Source organism: Bactrocera tryoni, chromosome 2 (genome assembly GCF_016617805.1).
Source record: "Bactrocera tryoni isolate S06 chromosome 2, CSIRO_BtryS06_freeze2, whole genome shotgun sequence".
NCBI classification, from domain to species: Eukaryota; Metazoa; Arthropoda; class Insecta; order Diptera; family Tephritidae; genus Bactrocera; species Bactrocera tryoni.
In genome coordinates, this window is record NC_052500.1 from 2,065,784 (window position 1) to 2,087,653 (window position 21,870).

Below are 21,870 nucleotides of genomic sequence, written 5' to 3' on the forward strand. Positions count from 1 at the left end.
TTAAACGCTCAATCGTAGCCTGAATAACCGGAAATTGAAAACTTGCTGCACAAATGCAATAAACAACACACACTCACACATGCTTACTAGCGAGCATATCAGAGCATAACGGCGCACTTCGACAAACATAAATCGCTACGTAACGGCACAGCCGTACGAATTTCCGCCAATGAAGTATGCCCATGCAACGGAGCAACAGGCAAATGCGGTGCCCAGCGGCAGCAGCAATGACATGCGATATGCTAGTGGCGTAGTTATTGTTACCACTTTTTGTAGTTGTTGTGGCGCAGTCCACTTAATCTACTTGCAGTGCTGTTGGTCTTGTTGAATCACATTGAACTCATCAGCGCTGGTCTTCACTCTGCTGGAACATATCGCATTTCACAAATGTCAAAGTAGTTAACGTTGTTGCACCAATTGTTGTTGGTCCATTGCAGTATTTTTAGTTGATGACTCGCTTAGCGCACCGCCACAATTCAGATGGGCGGGGGCTCGGCTGAATGCATTGTTAGCATTGCAGTCTGTAACGGTAGATATTTAGAAATCGGCGCATTGAACGGCAACTCAAGCTTCGTGATACAAATTTCGTTTTAAAAAGACGCAAAAAGTCTCCCTCTGCTGTAGGTTGAAATGAAATCGATCGTGAATTATTTGCCACAAGTTGCAAGGAAATTGAAAACATGAATACCTTCAAGTATTTAGTGGCGAAATGATTTACCTTTAATTGTCAGTTTTTCCCTTACTTTTACACTGGTGCGCATTTATCACATCACAAAAACAACAAATGCGCATTGTGTATGAGTGATGGCTGCAACACTCTTGCCTTTGTGGCAGCGCAAAAAGTTCCTGTGAGAAATGGCAGAAATCACACAAAAAAGCACCAAAAAGGGACAACCAGCAACAAATGGTGAAAGCAATGCCCTGACATACAGACAACTCGAGAAATTGCGCTGCACACAAGTATGTGCCACGCAGGCACTCACACGTCATGATTGAGTATATGTGAGTGTGAATGAGAGGCAGTCTCTTTGTGGATGCAGTTGAAAGGCAATATGGCAGAAGTCACGGCGCTAAAAAATATGCAAAAGTGAGTAACAATGCAAGCGACATGCTTTCAACTGAACAAAGGCTGGACAAGTGCCAGCGAAAAATTCCGGAAATAACAAAGAATTTTCATATAAATTTGAGCATGTGCGTTCGAAATAAATGAAGTCGATAGGAATGCCGTATTAGGTGACGTTAATCACTTTTTAATTCTTCTTTACTGGCATAGATACTGCTTAAGCGATTATAGCTAAGTTAACAACAGCGCGCCAGTCGTTTCTTCTTTTCGCAAGGTGGTGCCAATTGCAGATTCCAGGCGAAGCCAGGTCCTTCTTCACCTCGTCCTTCCAATGGAGTGAAGGTCTTCCTCTTCCTCTTCCTCTGCTTCCCCCGTCGTGTACTGGGTCGAACACTTTCAGAGCTGGAGTGTTTTCGTCTATTCGGACAACTTGACCTAGCCAGCGTAGTCGCTGTCTCTTAATTCGCTGCACTATGTCAAAATCTTCCGCAGAACCTTTCTCTCGAAAACTCGTAGCGTCAACTCAGCAGATGTTATCATCAACCATGCTTCTGCGCCATATAGCGCAGGACGGGAATAATACCATACGACGGGAATAATGAGTTACTTCTAGAGTTTGGTCTCTGTTCGTCGAGAGGGGACTTTACTACTCAATTGCCTACTCAGTCCGAAGTAACACCTGTTTGCAAGAGTTATTCTGTGTTTTATTTCGAGGCTGACATTGTTGTTGCTGTTAATACTGGTTCCGAGATTGACGAAATTATCTACAACTTCGAAGCTGTGTCTGTCAACCGTGACGTGGGAGCCAAGACGCGAGTGCGACGACTGTTTTTTTTGATGACAGGTGATATTTTGTCTTGCCCTCATTCACCACCAGACTCATTTGATTTGCTTCCTTATCCAGTCTGGAAAAAGCAGAGCTCACGGCGCGGATGTTGAGGCCAATCATATTAATATCATCAGCATATGTCAGAAACTGTACGCTCTTATAGAAGATTGTGTCTGACCGATTAAGCTCTGCAGCTCGAATTATTTTCTCCAACAGCAGATTGAAGAAGTCGTACGATAGGAAGTCATTCAGCAGGATGGAGAAGTGTTCGCTCCATAATTTTTTTCGAGCAATACCCCTCTTCGTACTCACGAATTTCGGCATCTCTCTTTTTCTGTCCGCAAATGCGTTTCGCTGTCCTCTTCAACTCTCGGTATCTATCCCATACCGCGCGTGTTGTGGTCGATCGTAATGTTGCGAGGTTGGCAGTCGAACAGACAGACAGTCACTCGGATTTCAACTTTTATCGTCATCCTGATCATTTATATATATGTGGGATTAGAATTGAGATCGTATTCCATAGTTTATCCAAATTGACAGATAAGTGGCAACCACTTATCCGAATGTCAAATAGTGGATGCCAACTGTGGATTCCGATCAAGTTGTGGGCGGTGAAGCTTAGCGTCCATCATTTTCATTTTATATAGATGATTCCTGATTATAACGCGGAGCGGAACAGTACTCATTTTTACTGATTTAAGGGACTTTTGTATTTTCTATTCCTGAGTGTAACGCCGGGCGCAGCAAAACGCACCGTGCCGATTTAAGTGACATTTTGTAGAGTTTAAGTGATATGTTTCTATGGATTTCGTTATGAATAAAGCAAACAATTGGAAATCTAAAAGTGTACTTTAATTTCGAAATGATAAAAATCCTACATATACATAGCTATTTATATATCTCGCTTACTTTTAGGTGATACATACAACCATTAGGTGAACAAAAGCAGCATGTTGCAATAAGTCAAAAATTTTGAAAAGTGGCAGCTGATACCTTTATCTCCAAAATAATTTCAAAAATCCTTCTGTTGTAGACTTATTCTTGAATAATTAATCTTTGAAAATAAAAAGATAAATATATTTTGTTTGTATTTCTAGAAAAAAATTAAAATTATTTGAAATTCAAAAACCAAAAAATAAATATTTTAAGTTAGATGAATACAGAAAATAATCAAAATTTTAATTTTTAACCAGTTGGCGACAAAAAAAGTCTCACTGAAAACAGCGTTTCGAGATAAACTCGTTTAAAGTTTACACTAAGTTAAAAAATAATACAAATATCCGCATATCTCCAAAATAGTTGTAGTTATTAACCTGATTAATTTACAGATTTTCGGATATTCCAAAATATTTTATATATACGCAAATAATCACCTGTGGATATAACCTTGAGTATACTGTTTGAATAGAAGATGGTTATTACATTTCTGCATGTATCGAATATCGAATGAAAATGTCAATGAAGTAATGAATATTGTCTTCTTCCTGTATGAATTCAGTGCGATTTCCAATTACTGCGATTGATAAAAAGAAATCGCGTTAAAAAGTGTGTAGGAGAAAACGTCGACAGACATACACATATACATATACACGTATGAATACACATTCATGTTTTATGCGAGTGTTTTTGAGCGTGTTTCAATTCCCAATGCAATTTTTCTAGTTGCGGCTCAGTACAGCAACAACACTCACACACATAGTTTCTGGTAAACAATCGGGTATTTGCCAAATTGAATTAGCGATTGTTTGCTCAATGCTTTGTTTTCAAATAAACTTCGCATTTGTATGAGCTCACACACACATGCACACACTCATATACATAAATTCATGTCTGCATATAAGCTTATTTTGCATCATATTTGTACCTGTGTGTATGTGTGGATATTTTGCAAAGTTTGCTTTTATGACGTTTTTATTTTGCTTATCTCCCTTTCTGACGCCGAAACACCACTGCAGTGCCATTTCAGCTTGGGAGCAGCGAATTTGACAGGTCGACAGTGCAATGCGCATATTTCAGTGTCTGAATTTGTATTTTCCCTATGCTTGGCTTAACTTCTGCTTTTGCGTTTTTACTTGCACAGATTTTTCCTGCATCTCAGGAGAGCATTTTCGCAGCGAAAACGCTCACCTTAACAGAGATACACAAGGAATATAGTATATATATGTTTACAAGCACACACAGATATATGCGCAGCGCGGCAATTGAATTGGTTTCACTTTTGCACTTTGCTGCTTCGCCCAGAGCACTTTTATCCACAAATAAAATAACAGTTCCATGTGTACATAAGTATGTAAGTTTTTTTTTTTTGTTTTGTGTAAGCGCTTGTTTGCTGCTGCACGCTTATTGCTTATTGTGTTCTGCTGGTGTCTACAACACCACGGAGAATTGAAGTTTTCCGCCATCCCCCAACAACCAACTGCAAGCAGGCACTCAAACGCAGGCTCCGATTTTGGCTCGCTGGAAGTTTCGGACACCACTTGCCTTGAACTGTTGCCGCTGCTGTGGCATGTGCAACTTTCGGTGAGTGTGTGTGCTGCGAACACACCTGGCACGGACAGCGAGTACCTGCTCTCACCACGCCGTCACGCCGTCATTGTGGAGAAAGGCATGAAAGAACTTTTTGATTACTACTTTGCGGATATATTTTTTATTATAACTTATAATATCTTCTTTTTGTTGTTGGAATGTTCTTTCATGTGATACCGGAACTTTTTACCGAGCTTTTTGTGGTTCGCTTTTAATTAAAAGTATGAATAATTTTGTTTTCAGCTTGTAATGTTATCTTTATGAGTAGCTGAAATGCCTTCAAAGTGCAGGCTTAGCAATACTTTTGTGTTATTGCGGATTGCTTGAGGGCGTGAGTATGGATTATGAACGCATTGAAGGCAAAAGTTGAAGTGTATGTGAGCGTGTAATTAATTAAATTTTTTTTTTTTTGTTAAAATGTCGACCAAAACCTTTACATGATTTGTGAATAATATTTTAATTTATGTTGAAAATATTTCGTTTAAAAAGAGTATAGTGGATTTGGCATTGCTCAACTGACGCTGGTTTTCACTTTTTGTGATTGCTGCCTACAATTTTGTCTAATAAAATCCACAAAAGATTTGAATAATTTTTTCCTGAGCAAGTAGCAGCAGTTTATTAGCAGCTTTAGATGTATTTGCTAGTAGAAAATTAGCTTCATTATCCAATGTCATTGTTGTTTTATTTATTATCTTTTTTCTTGCATTATTCTGAACTTTCACATGTTTTTGAATACTTTTAAGTAATTTAATAGCTAAGGTTGAATTTGAGACAATTTTAGACAATTTTACTGCGCTTAATTTGCACATTAAAGCCCAACCTACCATTAAAACTAACCAATTGAGCAAGCACACTTTTTCATCCCGAATTATATGTATGCGTTCCAAGAATATTAAGATCAATACGTGCCTTAACCCATTAAAGCCTTAAACTGTCTGCCAAAGTATCAGTGTGTTAGGCGAACCTTGACGCTGCTGCTACAGCAACAACAGCGTTTACATACTTGAGAAAGTACATATAGGCATTTTTCCGGTTAGCTAGCAACTTAAGCGAAAGCAACATCGAGACATACATACACGTGCCAAGCTATTAATGCTTTGCACACTCGGATAAGTAGAAAAGTGAAGAATTATGCTTTCTCGTTGAGATGTAGAGCTCACACATACTCGACGATAATAAGAAACGCATTGACAAAGAGACGATATAGACGTGGTGGATAGTAGGTCTTGGCACTGAGGTGGTGTACAAAATATGAAAAACCTTCTTGCACTAAGTGCACTTTGGGAAGATCCGTTACAACCTGACTAACTGCTTTTTTGTTTTATTTTAGAAAAAAATACAATAAACAAATTCATATTTATTAAATGGCTTTTTAAGATTTTTAAATTATTTTTTTACTGCCACGCCTCTGACTTGATACATGCCACACACGCTTGTATTTGCACATGCGATCGACGCAATTGCCCGCCAATGCACACGCTTCTGCTGTTAAGTGCCAGTGCAGATTTGCAATCGCGCTTCGCCCTTGGCGGTGCTGTTTTGCATATAAATTCTAATATCGACACTTAATGAAGCGCTTCATCAATGCGCAAGAATTAACGGGACAAACACAAAAGTGTTCGAGTTTTGCATATTTTCTAACTGATTTGTAATATTTTTCCTAGGTACCTTGCCATTTAAGAATCTTAAATCTTAGTAAAACTTCGAAAGCAGCAACAATTCATCGGACATTGGTTATGGAGTTTGAACCAATTAGCGGAGAGAAATAGATTTTCTCTTATTGAAACTCTTTGAATGCCAATAAGACTGCGTTATGCCGCTTATTAATTAAATAAACTAATATGTATTGTTTTTAGAGCGGAAGTAAAGCCAACACGCCCATAAAACTTTATGAATTTCTTGTAGTTTAAAGCAGCCATCATTAGCAGCTTCCTAACGCAATATCTCTATGCCTTCGTGTCTTTCCCGTGATATACCAAGGTTAAGTGTCTGTTATCCCCTTAACTTATCTTGATTCTTCCATCTCAACCATTTCAGCGTTGACAGAGTTGCATCTTGGTGCCTGCGTCTTTTTACCATTACAAAATCATTCGCCGATTTCATTTTATACCTTACTCAATGGCGTCAACATGGATGCGTGTAAGATTTGCATTAACATGTATTTAATTAATAGAGATCTTGGAGGGAAAGCGCTGCATGAAAATGGATTCCTCATCTTACAAAAACTTACTGGGCTGCTACTTAAAACGGCTTTCTGCTCAGATGTTTGCTTAAAGGGATGTGTGTGTAAATGTCTGCGTATGTGGACAAGGGAGACAAGGTACCACAACAGTTTCACATTATTCAGTGGTGAGAGAGTGAGAAAGTGCTGTAACTAATTGGCAAATGCATCTTCTACATGAGCATTCGCTCTTAATACACACGCTGACCTCAATTTGCATAGTCTCCACGGCGTATGAGTAATGTTTACGCTTGAGAAATTGCAAATGTTTTATGTACGCCAGTGTGTTTATTGAGTGATTGGAATTTAAATTGGAACTTATTTTAAGTCCAAAACAAATAATTAAATCATTCCGCAAGAGCAATCTTATGTTTCTATGGCATCAAAACAGTTTGAAGTCTCTCTTGGATACATATTTGGTATTGCTGGTAAATTTATATATGTACATACATATAAACAATAAGCTGAAATGTTAGAGAAATAAGTAACAAACCGAAAGCATACTAAAGAGGTAAGGCAATAAATCCAATGGAGGGCACATGTTACTATTAAAGGCAATATTTTGTTGCTTAAGTATTGAAAGAGTTCAGAAATAGAGGGGAGAAAGTCCAACATGGTTAGTTTCCGTTGTGTAATTGTTATATCTGTTGCTGTTTTTAGACAGTAGACAGTAATTTAAAACTTAAATATATGCTACTACTGCATGGACCCTCTCTGTCGTCTGAAAAGGACATATCTATCTTTATGCATTGTTAAGTAGCACCATTTCGTGGGAAAGGCAATGGAACTTTCTATGAATTTCAGTATTTTTTGATATTTTACTTCCTTGAAATTCCCGATGTAGGCACCTTTAATGGCGTTCACGATCACCCACTTTGGAAGTTCTTTTTATAATATGATGCTACATTAGTATATACTTTTTTGAGTGATTGCTTTCTCCATAATCCCCATAAACGCAGCCTATAATTTTAAATCAATTTACTAGTAGCCAAAGTAAACAGCAATTAAAATTCAATAAAGCGGAATTCCAAATTTTTTGCATTTGCAGAGAACTGCATCGGTTCACATAGTAGTTAAGCAATTTGTACTTTAACCGTGAGAAAATCGTATATAATGCAGAAAGAGTCTCAACTAATATAGCAGACAACGACCAACTTTCTAGCAGGTAAACTTAAAGGAAGAAGCTTGTTTTGCAAAGAAATGCGTAAACGGCTTCTTATTTTTACATCTGACGTTAATGCATCGGCGGACAGTGTGGCGTGTTTCGACATTTTCTGGCTGTGCTGGAGGTTGATGGGCATTGCCGTCAACTCCAAAAAATGGTACACAACGCTCTACGATATTGGCGTGAATATATTCGTTACCATATTCTACCCAATACATCTGACAATCGGTTTGTTTCTTGTGCCTACGCTAGCGGATGTCTTCAAGAACTTGGCCATAAATATAACGGATGTTGCCTGCAGCACAAAGCATTTTCTCTTTCGTTACAAGCTGCCGAAAATTCGCGAAATTCAGCGTCTACTAAAGGAACTAGATGAGCGTGTTGTGGCGCCAGACGAGCGCAACTACTTCAACGCAAGTATAAGAAATGGCGTGCGAAGAATCATGTTGATATTTTGCGTCTCCTATGCTGCCGATGCAGTGGCGTCCGCCATAGATGTGTTGACGAAAAAGGAGCGAGAGCTAATGTACCCCGCATGGTTCCCGTTCGATTGGTCGGCAAACAGGTATACTTATTACGCTTCCGTACTATATCAGATTGTCGGTGTCTCGCTGCAGATCACACAAAACTTGGCACACGACACATTCGCCCCGGTCAGTTTGTGTGTGATGGCGGGTCAAGTGCGTTTGTTGGCCATGCGTGTGTCAAAGGTCGGCTATGATGTGTCGAAGACACTTGTCGAGCATGAGCGCGATTTGAACGAATGCATCGAGGATCACAAGAAGCTGTTGAAGTGAGTTTGGTTTGATCAAATTTGAATATTTCGAAATTTGAAGCCTGTTTGTTTGTTTTAGATTATTTAATTTACTGCAAGATGTTTTCTGGTATACTCAATTGGTTCAGTTCTCCTCGGTTGGCTTGAATATTTGCCTCACCGTTGTGTTCATGCTCCTATTTGTTGACAATCTGTTTTCCTACATTTACTATATGGTATATTTCATCTCAATGGCTATGGAGCTACTGCCGGCCTGTTATTATGGCAGCAAAATGCAGGAAGAGTTTCAGGACTTACCTTATGCGATTTTCAAATGCAATTGGATTGCGCAGCGTAAAAGCTTTCAGCAAAACCTTCGTATATTTACGGAGCTCTCGAAGAAACAGCTCACGCCGACTGCTGGAGGAATGATCAACATACATTTGACTTCGTTTGTGGCCACTTGCAAAATGGCTTACTCGTTGTATACGGTCTTAATGAATATGAAGTAGAGGCGATGTCGAGGCCGCACTCTTTAAATCAGCATTACAAGTTTAATATTTTTAGAGCACCTTAAAGAGCAGTAGAGAAGCAAACATATTTTCAGTTTTGTATTTTGTTTTGTGGAAATCGACTTGTCTTGATAACTCAAACGTTGGTTACTAAAAGATTATAACAGTTTTCATAGCACTTTCATAGTACACGCATTTTTAGCATATCTTCTAATAATGGGAATCATAATAGATAGCAAACTGGACCAGTGCGAGTTTAGTTGGATCAATGGCTAATTTAACGCAGTAAGACTTGTTTATGAATTTTTTGAAAATATACTATACTAGAGCCAGTGCTTTTGGTTGCTCCAACAAATCAAAGACTAACAGAAAAGTTGCTCAATTTTATTGTTTTCAGCACAAAAAACTACAAGAAAAGACTTGGCGTTCATAAGTTTTAATCCACTTTCCGATTTCTTTCACTTCATGCTCTGTACAACGGTGAAGAAAGAGTATCCCATCTTGCATGTAGCGAAGAATGTGTCGAGATTTATACGAAACATGCCGCCGGCATACATGTTGACCTCCTTCAGTGTCAGCTCTGTGAAATTCACTACATTGCGTCTGAATGCACGTGGCTGCGTCGTCCAGTTGCTCCTGAAAATTGCATAAGATAAATCGTAATATTCACACTCCAACATGTTGCCGAAGTAGCAACACGGGAATAGCTCGGTCATGATGGCCATTGAATGAACCGAGTAGTAAATGTAGGCGAACAAGTTATCGGCGAAGAACAGCAAATAAATGAGACCAATGCACAGGCTGACGCCAACGCCAAAAAATTGTACCATACAAACGCCCGAGTTGATGCGCTCCACTTTGGTTTTGATGCTGTGAATTATGGAACACAAAACATTTTACACCGACTTTTAAAGACAGTTAACTCTAACAACCTACTTCATCAACATTTTGTGATCTTCAATGCACTCGCATAATTCTCTATAGTTGTTCTCCACATTCTCCGGATTATTGTGAGCAACGCGTGAAACCCGATTTGCCAATAAATGCACATGCCCGGAAAGCAAACAATATATCAGCGGTCCATATAAATCGTTTCCTAAATTCTTCACAATTTCCATGGAGACGCCATAGAACTGGTAGATGACACAAGCTGCATATGCTGAACCCGACGTGCGCCATGGTAGTGGCAAATAGCCAGGATAGAGCAGATCTCCGGTGGCTAAGCCATTCATTAAAGCTGTTAAGCTAACCGCAGAGTAGGAGCTAAAGAAGAAACGCATCATAAATTTGCAGGGTCGCTCTATATAACGCTTGTAGTAATCGTAATCTTCCTTGATGCGGACGCGATCGTCGAGCTGTGAAATGATTTCATTCAGATCCCATATTTCTTGCTTAAAATAGCGTAGAATGTAATGTTTCATGACGCTATTAATGCATGCCACACTGATGACCAGGCTGTTGAAGAATTCATCCTTATTGGTGCTTAAGAAGAATCCCAATATCACATGGCCCGTAAAGCCAAAAGTGACAACGAGGTTTACCCAAAGGTCATAGACGATGCGCAGATATCTGTTAAACGGCCAACCAGTGATACCGAGTAGACGCCAAGTGAAGAAGAGTCGGACAAAAATCGCCTTCGTATTAATTTGCGGCAGCATTTTCGAAACGAGTGCTAGACGGAGATCAAATAACTTAAGACAAAATTGTAATTGCGAATTGGCTTTAAATACTTGCAAAAAGTCATTAAAGCAAATGAAACTCCTAAACGATGCAAACATGTGTGTTTACCCTATAATTAAGGCAGGAGGGCGTGAAGCAATTAGCTAATGTGACCGCCAACCTTGAAAAAAGTGCACTGTGAATTCAAGGAATATTCACATTTGGGATAATATGAAAAGGGTTCATATTTAAGTTGAGAAAGATGTATTGAAAAGTTCTTGACATGAATCAAAATCATAAGAGTTATTTCTAATGCTTTTATTACCAGCTTTATTGCTTAAATCGAAGCTACGTAGGTGCAACTATTGACTGTCTTTTATAAATTTTTCAATTTAGTAAAAATTCGAAAGTCAAAGAATGCATTAGTATTTAAGTTAAACTATATTGGTGCAAATTGAAGTGCTAAGGATAATCAAATAATTACAAATTTTGCGGTCTCAAATCCAATTCCCTACTTCATACTTTGTAGAACAGTGAATATTGAGTACCCCATTTTGCAGGTCTTGAAGAACGAGTCCAAATCAAGTGTTATCATGCCACCCGCCGATACAATGACATCTCGCAGAGTAAGTTCCGTCAACGTAACAGCAGCACGACGAAAAGTGCGAGACTGTGATGTCCAATTACTGCGGAATATGGCGTAAGACAGCGCATAGAATTCCAACTGAACCATGCTGCCATAGTAGCAGCAGGGAAAAATCTCGATCATAATGGCCAAAATATGGAAAATATAATAGCTGTAAGCAAAGAGACTGTCGGCGAAGAAAAGTAAATATAAGAGACCGATCACGACGTTAATGCCAACAGCTGTAAACTGTACCATGTAGCTGGGGGAGATCATCCGTTCCACTTGTCTCGTTGTTCTGTGGATATTATGAATAAGATTAGACAGGTCATTTGGTAAAAATAATTCGCTTACTTCATCAATACTTTATACTCGTCTATACAGAGCACTAGCTCTTCATAGTTTTTATGGCCTTCGGTTTCGTGCTCGTGTCCAATGCGTGAAATACGTCTGGAGAGCAAATGAATATGGCCCGAAAGCATGCAAAGAATCATAGGTCCATAAACATCGTTGGTGAGATTCTGCACGATTTGCATTTTCAGCCCGTATGTTTGAAAGACCAATACCGCCAAGTACTTCCATATCGAATTTTGCCAATCGACAATCACATAACCTGGATATAATATATTGGTAGTAGAAAGAGCAGTCAGCACTGCCATACACGATACCGAAAAGTAGGAGACAGTAAAGAAATTAATCATGAAACTGCACCTCCCACGCATATTTTTCAAGTAGTAACTCGTATCCTCTTCATTTTGCACCCGCTGATCCAGATTCTGTAGAATTTTGTTAACAAAGATTATCTGGCTGAGTTGCGGACGAAGCGTTAAGTGCTTGGCTGTGCAGGCAATCGAGGAAATACCGATAGCGAGATTGGTGAAAACGGTTTCCTTGTCGCTGGCGAAAATCACGCCCAAAAGCAGGTGAAGCGGAAAGGCAAACGTCGCGAAAATGTTCACAAAAATATCATGGAGACCGATCAAATACTTATTATAATTGGTTTTTAAGCCCAAAATTTTCCAGTAAAAGAACAATCTCTTGAAAATATTCACCGTGTCGATTTTTGAGTCCATTACGGAAGTTCTAACAACTCAACCGATGACCTGCAAACTATGACAGTTCATTTCTGGCGCGTTCTGGTATTTAAGGAACTCTGTGGGAATGAAAAGACTGGACGGTGTAGATAAGTTGTTGTGCATGTGTCCCCTGTAATTACTGTGTGGTTTTGTGTAATTAAATTACATTGAGGGCACTTTAAAAACACTTCATTACTAGAATATGAATATGCCAATGCCAGCTGTTTGAGGGAAAAGCGTTAGCATTTCAGAAATTTATCGGATGTTGGTAATATATTGTGTCTCTAGAAATATATTGTAAATGTTATGATGCAAAACCCTCTTCAGTTAGAGAGGTTAGAGGACAATTTGGAGAAATCTGTAAAAAATTTTGTGGTTTTATAAAGGACGAATATTCGTGGCGATATATAGTAATTCATATCTGATATTCAAACTAGCATTTTCCCTTTAGTGCCATAAAAGTTGTTTGTGTTTTCTTGAAGGAATTCAAGATAGTCACCGACTGTCATACGTTATAAGCAAAAACGCTGGTAAGCTTATGTGTCATCGTATCTAGCTATCTAGTTGTGCCCATGTTTGCTCACATCTCAACAGTTTTTTGAATGTATGGCAAATGGGTACTACATCGAGATGACATTTGAACTGCAAAGTTAAGAGATAATAAAAAGTTGTACGATTTAAACTTTCGTCGTACGATAAAGGGCTACCCCGTTAAGTTGAATGAAGCAGAGAGCAAAGGTTATAATGAAATTCGTAGAGCTGCAGACGCGAACGTGTGGAAAAGTTTTTCGGTCCATTCAAGAAAATTAATCGAGAACGGAAAAGAGAACGTTTACTCGCAATACACACATGAACACATACATACATGAACGCATGTACTAATACGCGGAAATTCTTTTAAACCTATGTGAGCGAATCGTTTCTCCGGAGCCAGAAGTTCGTGAAAGCCGGTACAACATAAATAATGGAAGAGAGAACTACAGTATGTAAGAGCAGTAAGTACAGTCAGCTGATGGTAGAGAGGTGTTGCACGGAAAGTTTGTGAGTGCAACTACCGGAATATGTCGTCCACTTAATCGAGATTTATTTATGAAATTTGCAAATAAAATATAACAAATCTTTCGGATAGCTGTGGTCTCTTAAAATTAAGTGCACCGAAACTTACACCCTCTTTGCAGAAAAATCATATTATATGTATTGAATCTGTAAGCCTTAATGGCAAATTAATTGAAAAATACAAATAACCATACAAATAAGTGACCTTGATCGTATGGCTACATTACAGATGTTTGCATCAGAAATTTTTCAAGTGATTTGGAAGAGCATATGCAAATAATTTATTTAGTTAACCATTACAATATCGCTTTCTTAGACATTTGGCCCTAAAGTGGGTGAAACCTTAGCCCCACATGTCTGAAGTCGGCTCGGACAGCTGTTTACTGTCTCATTATTCCCACGCACAGGCGTCCGTTTAATGACTTAATTATACACTCTGTTGTGTAAGTCTTGATTGCTTAATATCATAAACAAAATAAATCGGTGTAAACACAACGCCCACTTTGATTGCTGGTGCACCTGTATCTAACAATCATACACTATACACCAAATCAATCGAAAGGATTGTTAAGCAATTGTTGTAAATGAAAAATTTTTGAAGGAAAATTTGGGAGAACTAAATTACTTAATTTAGGTTAGGATTTACTGACGGCTGTTACGCCATAGACCAGATGAAGGTTCTGTTTAATTTGAGGTGAAGTATTCGTTATACATTACTTCAACGCTTTGCCTACTTCTCTGCAATTTCTGCATGTATCGTCGTTACTTATGTCCATCTGGTCCGCATGTGATTCCTGGAAGATGTGACCTACCATCCAGAAGTCGAGTCACCGTATCCGCAAAGGTTTTCTATATGAAATTTTGTTAACAACGATCCAGCACACCAAAGCACCGTACAGCGCAATTGGCTTGACCAGCACCGTGCAACACCAATGCATGAGATAAGGTCACAGGCCCCATCTCTTCTTACACGCACGAACTCCTGGGTGTCTTCTGGTAGACGTCGTAGCCTGTGGTGGTTTCACCTGTCTTCTCACATTTGCCTTCAGGATTGACAACGTTAGGGTGCAAGCTCTCCGAAGGTGGTGTTGTCGTGATATGGCAGTGACCGATCCCAAACTGAATGGTGAAGAATAACAGGTGAGCCCTACCACCTACAGACTCGAGGACTGAGTAAGAGTTTAGGTCTACACCCATAAATATGACTTCACTGTTTGGGGTGATGCCACCATAGAATATGTCTCACAGCATCGTCCTCAATTCCATGTTCTGTTTGGCAAATATCGACAGTATAAACTCCGTGGAAATTGCAGCCACCCTACCGCTGACGAAGATGTGGGTCTTCAGGAGTCGAGAGAGCTCGTCACGCACGAAGCGCATTTTGGAGTTATCCCAGCCCCGGAAAACCCTTCACTATGAAGCGGATGGCTGTAAATTCTTCCCCGAAGTAATGTCCAAAAATGCATGCTTCCTCTAGGTTTGGCAGAGTCGATTATGGCGTAGCTGAAAGGACGGATAGAGTTCCCATCTCCTCTTGGAATGGCGGTTACACCATTCATTGTTGAGCAAGGTTGGAGCCTACAGAATTCGTGCCCCTGCCACAAGCGAAGCTGTGGATGGATTACCACTTGCGCGGGCTTTATCTTGAGTATTAATCCTATGTTTTTTGCTTATTTTGATTTAAGCATTTAACCTTATGATAAAAAGTGGATCAGAAAATATTGTTCGCTTCCTCCTCATTCTACGAGAAAAAATATAGTTTTTTTTCGCCTGTTTTGAATGATATTATTTTTTTGTAACTTGTTGTACAGTGTATTTCTTACATTAATCTTTTTCTGCTGGGCAATATAAGCCTGCACAAAAATAACTCATTTGCTACAAGTCTCATAACTAACACACGCTTCTAAAACTAATTAAGTTATATCTGAAGATGGAAAACCTTTCTGCCTGCGGACTCAGTTGTGCTGTATCGCGCTTTCTGGCTATGCTGGCAGGCGGTCGGCATCTCAAGCGCAAGCTGTAAATACTTCTGTGGCTTCTACGACCTGCTCATAAACGTCTCGGTGACATTTTTCTATGCAATTCATTTGATTGTGGGTCTCTTCCTCAATCCATCGCCAGCAGATCTCTTCCAAAATCTGTCCATTACCATTACCTGTTTCGTCTGCAGCGTGAAGCATTACTTATTGCGTCGTAAATTACCGCAAATACGCAACGTGCTGGCGCTGCTCGCCGACCTGGACAAGCGTGTTGAGGGCGTAGAGGAACACACGTACTTTCAAGAGGAACTTGTTGTTGGCGCAAAGAATGTGTTGAAATTATTTTCCATCGCCTATGGTGGCGCAAATATGGCAGCAATTTCAGCCACACTACTGAGCAAGGAACGCCGTCTAATGTACCCCGCATGGCTGCCATTCCAATGGGACGCGAACACATTCAGCTACTGCGCTGCGGTCATTTATCAGATTGCCGGTGTTTCTATACAAATCGTGCAGAATCTGGCCAACGACATCTATCCACCGATGAGTCTCTGCATTATTGCCGGTCATGTGCATCTGCTGTCGTTGCGCGTGGCCAAAGTGGGTGCGGATGCCAAGAAATGTAAGGAGCAGCATAGTCACGCGCTGATCGAATGCATTGAGGATCATAAGAAATTGGTGCGGTGAGTTGGTGAAATCACAAAACACGACCGATTGCAGATTAGTGAGGGGCTTGGTGTTTTCTTTGCAGCATTTTTCAACTGACGCAGGACACACTCTCACAACCGCAACTTGCGCAGTTCATTTCCAGCGGCTTGAATATGTGCATAGTGTTGTTCTATTTAATTTTCTATGTGGAGAATGTGTTCGCCTACATTTACTACGCGGTTTATTTCGTCAGTATGGCTTTCGAATTGCTGCCGAGCTGCTTCTATGGCAGCAAGTTGATTTATGAGTTCCAGCAGCTGCTGTCGGCTATCTTCAAGTGCAGCTGGCTTGGGCACCAGAATCAACGCATTTTCGTGCAGCTATCATTGAAGGAGATTGTTCCTTTGGCAGGTGGCGTCATCGGTATACAGTTGAATTCTTTCCTGGGCACTTGCAAGATGGCTTATTCTCTGTATACGGTGTGCAATCGTATGAAATAGTGGGGCGGCTGACAAATGATATGTGTGGTGGAAGTTGGCTAATAGAAAGTGGTTAGCATGATTAAAATTAAGCAAAATAACAAAAAGTTTCTGCGTTTAATCCAGCACATTGATTCGTGACTTCATAAAGGAAAATGGCTTAAGTCACTTTCTTTTTAATTACTACAACGGCTTGGAAGTTTGACAATGCACACACCACAATCTTATCTCTAATATCCTTAATTTTCGGTTTCTTGTTTAGAGTAATCTCTTCTTTGAAACTATTCCCACTTACAAAACTACATATTCAAAATATGACTTAAAGGCGCCATATAACTGCATTGTTATAAATTGACCTTTCTCAAATTGTTAGCACAGCCAAATATTGAATCATATAAAGTTTACTATGGAATCCATTGAAACTCGAATATGAGTTCCGTCGATAGTTATGCAATCGAAATATCATTCACAGCGGCGCCAAATGCAAATTGAATAGAATTTCAAATGCGAGACACTAAAATAATAGTTCCGAGTATTACCTACGACGGGAATCAAAAACGCAAAACAATAACAATATTGCAGTAACAAAAAATCAAAGAAAAATACAATAATAAACAATACGAAGAAACAAATGAAATACAATTTTAGAAATATTTTGAAAATTGTGAAAAAATATTTGATCATTCCTTGAATAAACATGAGCTTTTAAGTGTGAAAAAAGAAAAATATTGGCGTGCGATTAACTAAATTATTTTATTCAAAACATTCGATTAAGCGAATTTCAGCTATATGAACTTCAAACGTAAGATTGGAATAAAATAAAAGGTGTCTCGAAAATAACGCAAGATTTAAATTGCCGCCATTTCAAAGCCTCTTCACTGTTTCCCTATTTCTGAAATACTGCTCAATAATGAAGAGATGTTAACTTTTTATCTTTTCCTTGCATTATTCTGAATTTACATGTTTTGAACACTTTTCTAAACAATTTAATAACTAAGGTTGTCCTTAAGACAATTTTACTGGGCTCTATAATTTCACCAAAAACCAGTCACCATCAGAAATAACTAATCGAACAAGCACACTCATTCATTCCTAATTACTGCATTCCAAGAATATTAAGATCAATACTTGCCTAAACCCATTAAAGCCTTTAACTGTCTGTCACAGTATCAGTGTGTCAGGCGAACCTTGACGCTGCTGCTACAGCAACAACAGCGTTTAAATACTTGAGAAAGTACATATAAGCATTTTTCCGGTTAGCGCTAGCAACCTAAGCGAAAGCAACAACGAGACATACATACACGTGCCAAGCTATTAATGACTTGCACACTCGCATAAGTAGAAAAGTGAAGAATTATGCTTTCGCGTTTGGAAGTAGAACTCACACATACTTGACGAAAATAAGAAACACGTCGTTAAAGATACGAATATATAGGACATAGACGTTGTGGATTGTGGGCTCTGCACTGGGGTGGTATAATATGAAAACCTATTGCATTAAGTGCACTTTGGGAAGTTCCGTTGCAATCTGCCTAAATTCGCTTTTTTTAATTCAGATAAAATCCAACAAAAAAATGCATATTTGTTAAAAGCCCTTTTAAGATTTTCAAATTATTTTCTTACTGGCACGCCTCTGACTTCATACAGCCACACACGCTTGTATCTGCACATGCGCTCGAGGCAATTGCGCGCAAATGCAGACGCTTCTGCCGTTAAGTGCCAGTGCAGATATGCAACCGCGCTTCTCCCTTCGCGATGCTGTTTTGCATATAAATTCTAATATCGGCACTTAAAGTAGCGCTTCATCATTTTGAGCGAGAATCAAGCCAATACGCATATAAAAATTTATAAATTTTTTTCGCTTTTAAGCAGCCATCATTAGCAGCTTCTCAATATAATAACTCTATGCTTTCCTGCCTTGCCGGTGGTATTCCAAGGTTAAGCGTCTGTTATCCCCCTAACTTATCTTAATTCTGTCATCTTAACTATTACATCATTGAACGAGTTGCATATTGGTCCCTCTATCTTTTTCGCATTACGAAATCATTCACCGATTTAATTTTTTTCCTTACTCAATGGCGTCAACATGAATGTGTGTAAGATTTGCATTAACATGTATTTAATTAATTGAGATCATGGAGGGTAAGCACTGCTATGAAAATGGATGCCCGCACCTTACATAAGCTTACTTAGCTAATACTTGCAACGGCTTCATGCTCAGATGTGCTTAAAGGGATGTGTCTGTAAGTGTCTGCGGATATAGACAAGGGAGAAAAGGTGCCGCAACAGTTTCACATTAAAGAGTGATGAGATGATGAGAAAGTATTTTAACTAATTGGCAAATGCATCTTCTGCATGAGCATTCCTTCTTAAGACACACGCTGACCTCAATTTGCATACCCTCCACGGCGTATGGGTAATGTTCACGCTGGAGAAATTGCAAATGTTTTACGTATGCAAGTAAGTGTTTATTGAGTGATTGGAGTTAAAAAAACCAAAAACTAATGACTAAATCATTCCGAAAGTGCAAACTTAAATTTCTTTGGCATCAAAACAATTTGAAGTCTCTCTTGGGTACATGGTTGGTATTGCTGGTAAATTTATATCTAAATCGGAGAAACAGCATATGTACTTAAGAGGCAAGCGAGAGGAGCGAAAAATAATAAGAATTTGCTCATAACTTTAAATTCTTAATTTATTTTTCAAAATTTATGTCGTTCCCTCATAGTAATCCTTCTTGGCCCAATGCACTTGCGCCAACGTTTTCGCTAATCCTTGAAACATTTTATTAACGAAGAAAACTGTCAACATAACCTTGAGTTTTGACTTACTTTGCCGTTTTTTTCGGTTTTGGCTCACCTTTGCCACGTTATTCGGCTGATTGATCGTCTTTTTTCGGGTCATAAACACGGATCCAAAACACATCGCCAGTAATAATACGTTTCATGGCATACTGGTAGTCGGAAATAATTTTTTCACAGATGTTAACGCGACGCTTGTTTTCGAAAAAACTTATTGTTTTTAGACCAATAGTGCCATCATTTTTCTCAGCCCTAAATTATCTTTCAAATTGGTCTTCACTGATTCTCCAGATATTCCAACAATGTCAGTAAGATTTCTGACTGCTAATCGTCGACTCTCAAACACCAATTCCTTCACTTTATTGACGCGTTGATCATCAGTTGATGTTGATGGTCGTCGTGACCGTGCTACGTCGTCAACGATCGCCGAATGTGCTTTTAGTAAAGCGTATATAAACACTAATGACTATTTTGATGTGACACTTGATACAGATGTCACTGATTAAGAGTTATATTAACCAAGAAAAAAATATTTCGATGAATGGGTTTTCGCACAATATTTAAATAGCAAATTCTTACTATTTTTTGGTCACAGTAGTATAACCATTAAAGCGCTTTGATGCTAGTTTTTTAATAAGATTTTTCCAAAGAATTCATGGCTAAATTTTGAAGTAATTTTCTGCAAAAATATTTTCAGTTTTATATTTTGTTTTGTAGAAATCAGTTTGTTTCGATGCGAGTTGGATAGGTGGCTAATTTAAAACAGTAACATTTACCTTTTGGAAACATATTAATACTATTTTAGAGGCAGGGCAAAATATGTCGAGATTAATACGAAACATGCCGCCGGCATACATGTTGACCTCCTTCAGTGTCAGCTCAATGAAATTCACTACATTGTATTTAAATTAAGATATATTTTGTAAGATGGATGTTGAAGATGGTCTAAGTGAAGTGTTGAAGATGACTAAATAATATCAAAACATGAAGCCCGGTTGATGGTCTATCTGTCTCAAATCCAATCCTTTATCTCATACTTTGTAGAACCGTGAATATTGAGTACCCCATTTTGCAGGTCTTAAAGAACGAGTCCAAATGAATTCTTACCATTCCACCCGCCGATACCGTGACATCTCTCAGCGAAAGTTCGGTAAACGTAACAGCCGCGCGTCGAAAAGTGCGAGACTGTGATGTCCAATTGCTGCGAAATATGGCGTAAGACAGCGCATAGAATTCCGCCTGAACCATGCTGCCATAGTAGCAGCAGGGAAAAATCTCGATCATAATGGAAATAATATGGAAAATATAATAGCAGTAAGCAAAGAGATTGTCGGCGAAGAAAAGCAAATATAAGAGACCGATCACGACGTTAATGCCAACAGCTGTAAACTGTACCATGTAGCTGGGAGAGATTATCCGTTCCACTTGTCTCGTTGTGCTGCGGATATTGTGAATAAGATTAGACAGGTCATTCGGTAAAAATAATTCGCTTACTTCATCAAGACTTTGTACTCGTCTATACACAGCACTAGCTCTTCATAGTTTTTATGCCCTTCGGTTTCGTGCTCGTGTCCAATACGTGAAATACGTCTGGAGAGCAAATGAATATGGCCCGAAATCATGCAAAGGATCATAGGTCCATAAACATCGTTGGTGAGGTTCTGCACGATTTGCATATTCAGGCCGTATGTTTGAAAGATAAATACAGCCAAATACTTCCAAGTCGAATGGTGCCAATCGACAATCACATAACCTGGATATAATATATTGGTAGTAGAGAGAGCAGCCAGCACTGCCATACCTGATACCGCAAAGTATGAGACAGTGAAGAAATTAATCATGAAAGTGCACCTCCCACGCATATTTTTCATGTAGTAACGTCTATCCTCTTCATTTTGCACCCGCTGATCCAGATTCTGTAGAATTTTGTTCACAATGATTATTTGGCTGAGTTGCGGACGAAGCGTTAAGTGCTTGGCTGTGCAGGCAATTGTGGAAATACAGATGGCAAGATTGGTGAAAACGGTTTCCTTGTCGCTGGCGAAAATCACTCCCAAAAGCAGGTGAAGCGGAAAGGCAAACGTCGCGAAAATGTTCACAAAAATATCATAAAGACCGATCAAATACTTATTATAGTTTGTTTTTAAGCCCAAAATTTGCCAGTAAAAGAACAATCTCTTGAAAATATTCACCGTGTCGATTTTTGAGTCCATTACGGAAGTTCTAACAACTCAACCGATGACCTGCAAACTATGACAGTTCATTTCTGGCGCGTCTGGTATTTAAGGAACTCTGTGGGAATGAAAAGACTGGACGGCGTAGATAAGTTGTTGTGCATGTGTCCCCTGTAATTACTGTGTGGATTTGTGTAATTAAAATACATAATTATTGCTCTCGTTGGAAGTCCCAATCACGACACTTCAATAACAATACTTCATTACCAGTATATGAATATGTCAATGTCAGCTATTTGAGAA

The 21,870-nt window shown here is 39.0% G+C and overlaps 4 protein-coding genes across 4 annotated transcripts; 2 read left to right on the plus strand and 2 right to left on the minus strand.

Moving 5' to 3' along the window:
• Positions 1–7,839: 7,839 nt before the first annotated feature.
• LOC120769564 (odorant receptor 33b-like) lies at positions 7,840–9,070 on the plus strand. The gene is made up of 2 exons (XM_040096619.1): positions 7,840–8,597; positions 8,659–9,070. Exons 1-2 carry the CDS (start codon positions 7,840–7,842, stop codon positions 9,068–9,070), a joined length of 1,170 nt encoding a protein of 389 aa, XP_039952553.1.
• A 370-nt stretch (positions 9,071–9,440) lies between these two features.
• Positions 9,441–12,427, minus strand: LOC120767592 (odorant receptor 33b-like). The gene is made up of 5 exons (XM_040093740.1): positions 11,709–12,427; positions 11,262–11,643; positions 10,849–10,859; positions 10,007–10,642; positions 9,441–9,940 (listed from the first exon to the last, which is right to left on the minus strand). Exons 1-5 carry the CDS (start codon positions 12,425–12,427, stop codon positions 9,529–9,531), a joined length of 2,160 nt encoding a protein of 719 aa, XP_039949674.1. The 3' UTR covers positions 9,441–9,528.
• A 2,296-nt stretch (positions 12,428–14,723) lies between these two features.
• LOC120767593 (odorant receptor 33b-like) lies at positions 14,724–16,613 on the plus strand. Its single transcript, XM_040093741.1, has 3 exons — positions 14,724–14,821; positions 15,417–16,148; positions 16,217–16,613. The coding sequence occupies exons 1-3, from the start codon at positions 14,724–14,726 to the stop codon at positions 16,611–16,613; spliced, it is 1,227 nt and encodes a 408-aa protein (XP_039949675.1).
• Positions 16,614–20,419: 3,806 nt separating this feature from the next.
• LOC120767594 (odorant receptor 33b-like) lies at positions 20,420–21,606 on the minus strand. Its single transcript, XM_040093743.1, has 2 exons — positions 20,888–21,606; positions 20,420–20,822 (listed from the first exon to the last, which is right to left on the minus strand). Exons 1-2 carry the CDS (start codon positions 21,604–21,606, stop codon positions 20,420–20,422), a joined length of 1,122 nt encoding a protein of 373 aa, XP_039949677.1.
• Between the last annotated feature and the right edge of the window lie 264 nt (positions 21,607–21,870).